General features: G+C 48.9%; 1 protein-coding gene across 1 annotated transcript; it reads left to right on the forward strand.

The window, feature by feature from the left end:
- Positions 1-550: 550 nt before the first annotated feature.
- On the forward strand, positions 551-1,245 carry LOC118734753. Its single transcript, XM_036464449.1, has 2 exons — positions 551-562; positions 757-1,245. The coding sequence occupies exons 1-2, from the start codon at positions 551-553 to the stop codon at positions 1,243-1,245; spliced, it is 501 nt and encodes a 166-aa protein (XP_036320342.1).
- The last annotated feature ends 1,148 nt before the right edge of the window (positions 1,246-2,393 follow it).

A 2,393-nucleotide genomic window follows, 5' to 3' on the forward strand; every position in this document is an offset into this window, starting at 1 on the left:
GGTTAAGTAGTATATCAAGCAACATTGATGGGCCTTTAACAGGTACTGCTAAAAGTCGTATAAGCAACCTAGAAATAATTTTAGATTCCTATAGCGCAAGCAAAGGCCCGAATGTAAAATCTGGAGACATTAAAAAATTTGAAATAAAAGCTCAATTGAAGGCCTATCTTAAAGAAAAACGGGCTCATCTCGGTGAAAATCCTGACTGCAGATCAACGTTTGAACCTGGTGCGGCAAGCATCTTTATGCTATAATTGTCTCAGAACTAGCCACTCGGCTCGAGAGTGCAGCTCAGGAACCTGCCACAACTGCAAACAGAAACAAAACACCTTGCTTTGTAAGGCTTCTTCATGCAACGAGAAGTTACCTGCAACCACCAGTGCGCCAACGCGACCAGCCCCCACATTTGAAACATCTGTCGGCGCCATTACGCATAGATGCGGTGCAGTCTCTCCTGGCGCAATCTGAGGGGACCGTCCTTCTGGCCACAGCTAGAGCTCCACTTATAGACAAGGTGGGCGAAGAAGTAGCCTGCCGTATATTATGCGACATGGGTTCACAGGTAAGCCTCATTACAGAACGATTTTTCAACCACTTGGGTCTCCACAGAAGACGGAACACGCTTACGGTAGAAGGAATTGGCTCTCAGAGGGTGACTTCGTCGCGTGGCCAGGCGACTCTGGTGATGCGCTCATACCACGATGCCACGTTTGAGTGCATATTGAAGCTCATATCCTACCATAAATAACTTCGGAGATTCCTGCGTCGCCAATAGACATTAACCACTATCAACATTTGCAAGACATACCACTAGCCGATCCCACGTTTCACACTCCAGGGAGCATCGATGTTCTCATTGGAACGGACATTTGGGGTATGTTCCTCCTGGGGGAAACATTCACTGGTGGGTCTAAAGATCCGTGCGCCCTGTCCACCCGTCTGGGGTGGGGCATTTGCGGACCTGCGTTCCCACGCTGTACGTCGCTTCCAACTTTACGCGCGTTACCGAAATTCGCAGCGGAAGAGGAGCGACTAGATGAGATACTGCAACGTTTCTGGGAGCTGGAGGAGGATGGCCGACCCCCAGCTGTTGACGACCTTAGCGAAGAGATTTTTTGTAAAACGGTATCGCGCAAGAGCAATGGCCGATACGTAGTACAAATCCCATTTTCACCGAATGCATCAGCTCTTGGCAATTCATATGTCAAGGCATTTAACCAATTCCTCAATCTTGAGGCCGCTTGAGTAATGATGATGAGCTACGTAACAAATATATTCAGTTCATGCGCGACTATGAGGCACTCGGGCACATGGAGAAGATAACACCGCAACCAGGCGACCCATCCCAAGTATATTATATACCCCACCATGTCGTCACGTCGAAGTTCCGGGTAGTTTTCAACGCCTCTGTGAAGACAAGCAATGGCGTTTCCTTAAACGATACTCAGCTAGTTGGTCCGCCCGTCCAGGATCCTCTTGCCGCCATTCTTCTTCGGTACCGTCGTTTCCATATAGCTATCACTGCTGACATCGAGAAGATGTTTCGGCAGATCGAAGTTGATTCCAGACATAGATGTTGGCAGCAAATTTTCTGGCGGGAAAGCCCAAGTGATCCTCTCGGTATGTATCAGTTAACGACGTTAACTTACGGTATGGTCCTTTCAACGCGGCACGCGTCTTGGAGCGGAGTGCCAATGAAAACCAATCAGCGGTTCCTGATGAGGCTCGAGCGGCAAAGGCCCGAGATAGTATTATGCGTAATATCTATATGGATGACCTTCTTGATAGCATGAATACTCCATCGGAAGCTGCCACCTGAAGCTAGAGACATCACAACGATATTTGCAACATGGTCGGTTTAGACTTTGCAAGTGGAACTCGAACGCGGCAGATGTTCTTTTCACATGTGGCTTAGGGTCGTCAAGTTCAGACCTAAATTTAGGGGCCACTGATGCGAAAGTGTTGGGCCTGCACTGGGCTCCGATTACTGACGAGCTTTTTTTCCAAGTACGATTAGACGCAATCATCCCGGTTCCTACTAAACGCCAGGTGTTGAGCGAAGTGGCTAAAATCTTTGACCCCCTGGGACTCTTGGCGCCGGTATCAGTGACAGCTAAGATATTGATGCAGTTGACATGGGCGGCTAAGATCGATTGGGACACACCTCTATCATCCGAACTCCGCGAGAAATGGCTTAAATTTCGAAGCGCTATACCAGCCGTCGCGGAGCTCCGCATACCTCGTTGGATCGGAATGGCGAAGTCTGCAAGGCATATGCAGCCGTCATTTATGCTCGAAGTATTGACACTGATGGGACAGTCCGAGTAGGGCTGGTGGCTGTACGAACGAAGGTTAGTCCACTAAAAGCTATAACCATTCCCAGGTTGGAGTTA

Source organism: Rhagoletis pomonella, unplaced genomic scaffold, assembly GCF_013731165.1.
Source record: "Rhagoletis pomonella isolate Grant_MI unplaced genomic scaffold, Rhpom_1.0 Rhpom_scaffold_00001, whole genome shotgun sequence".
Classification (NCBI taxonomy): domain Eukaryota; kingdom Metazoa; phylum Arthropoda; class Insecta; order Diptera; family Tephritidae; genus Rhagoletis; species Rhagoletis pomonella.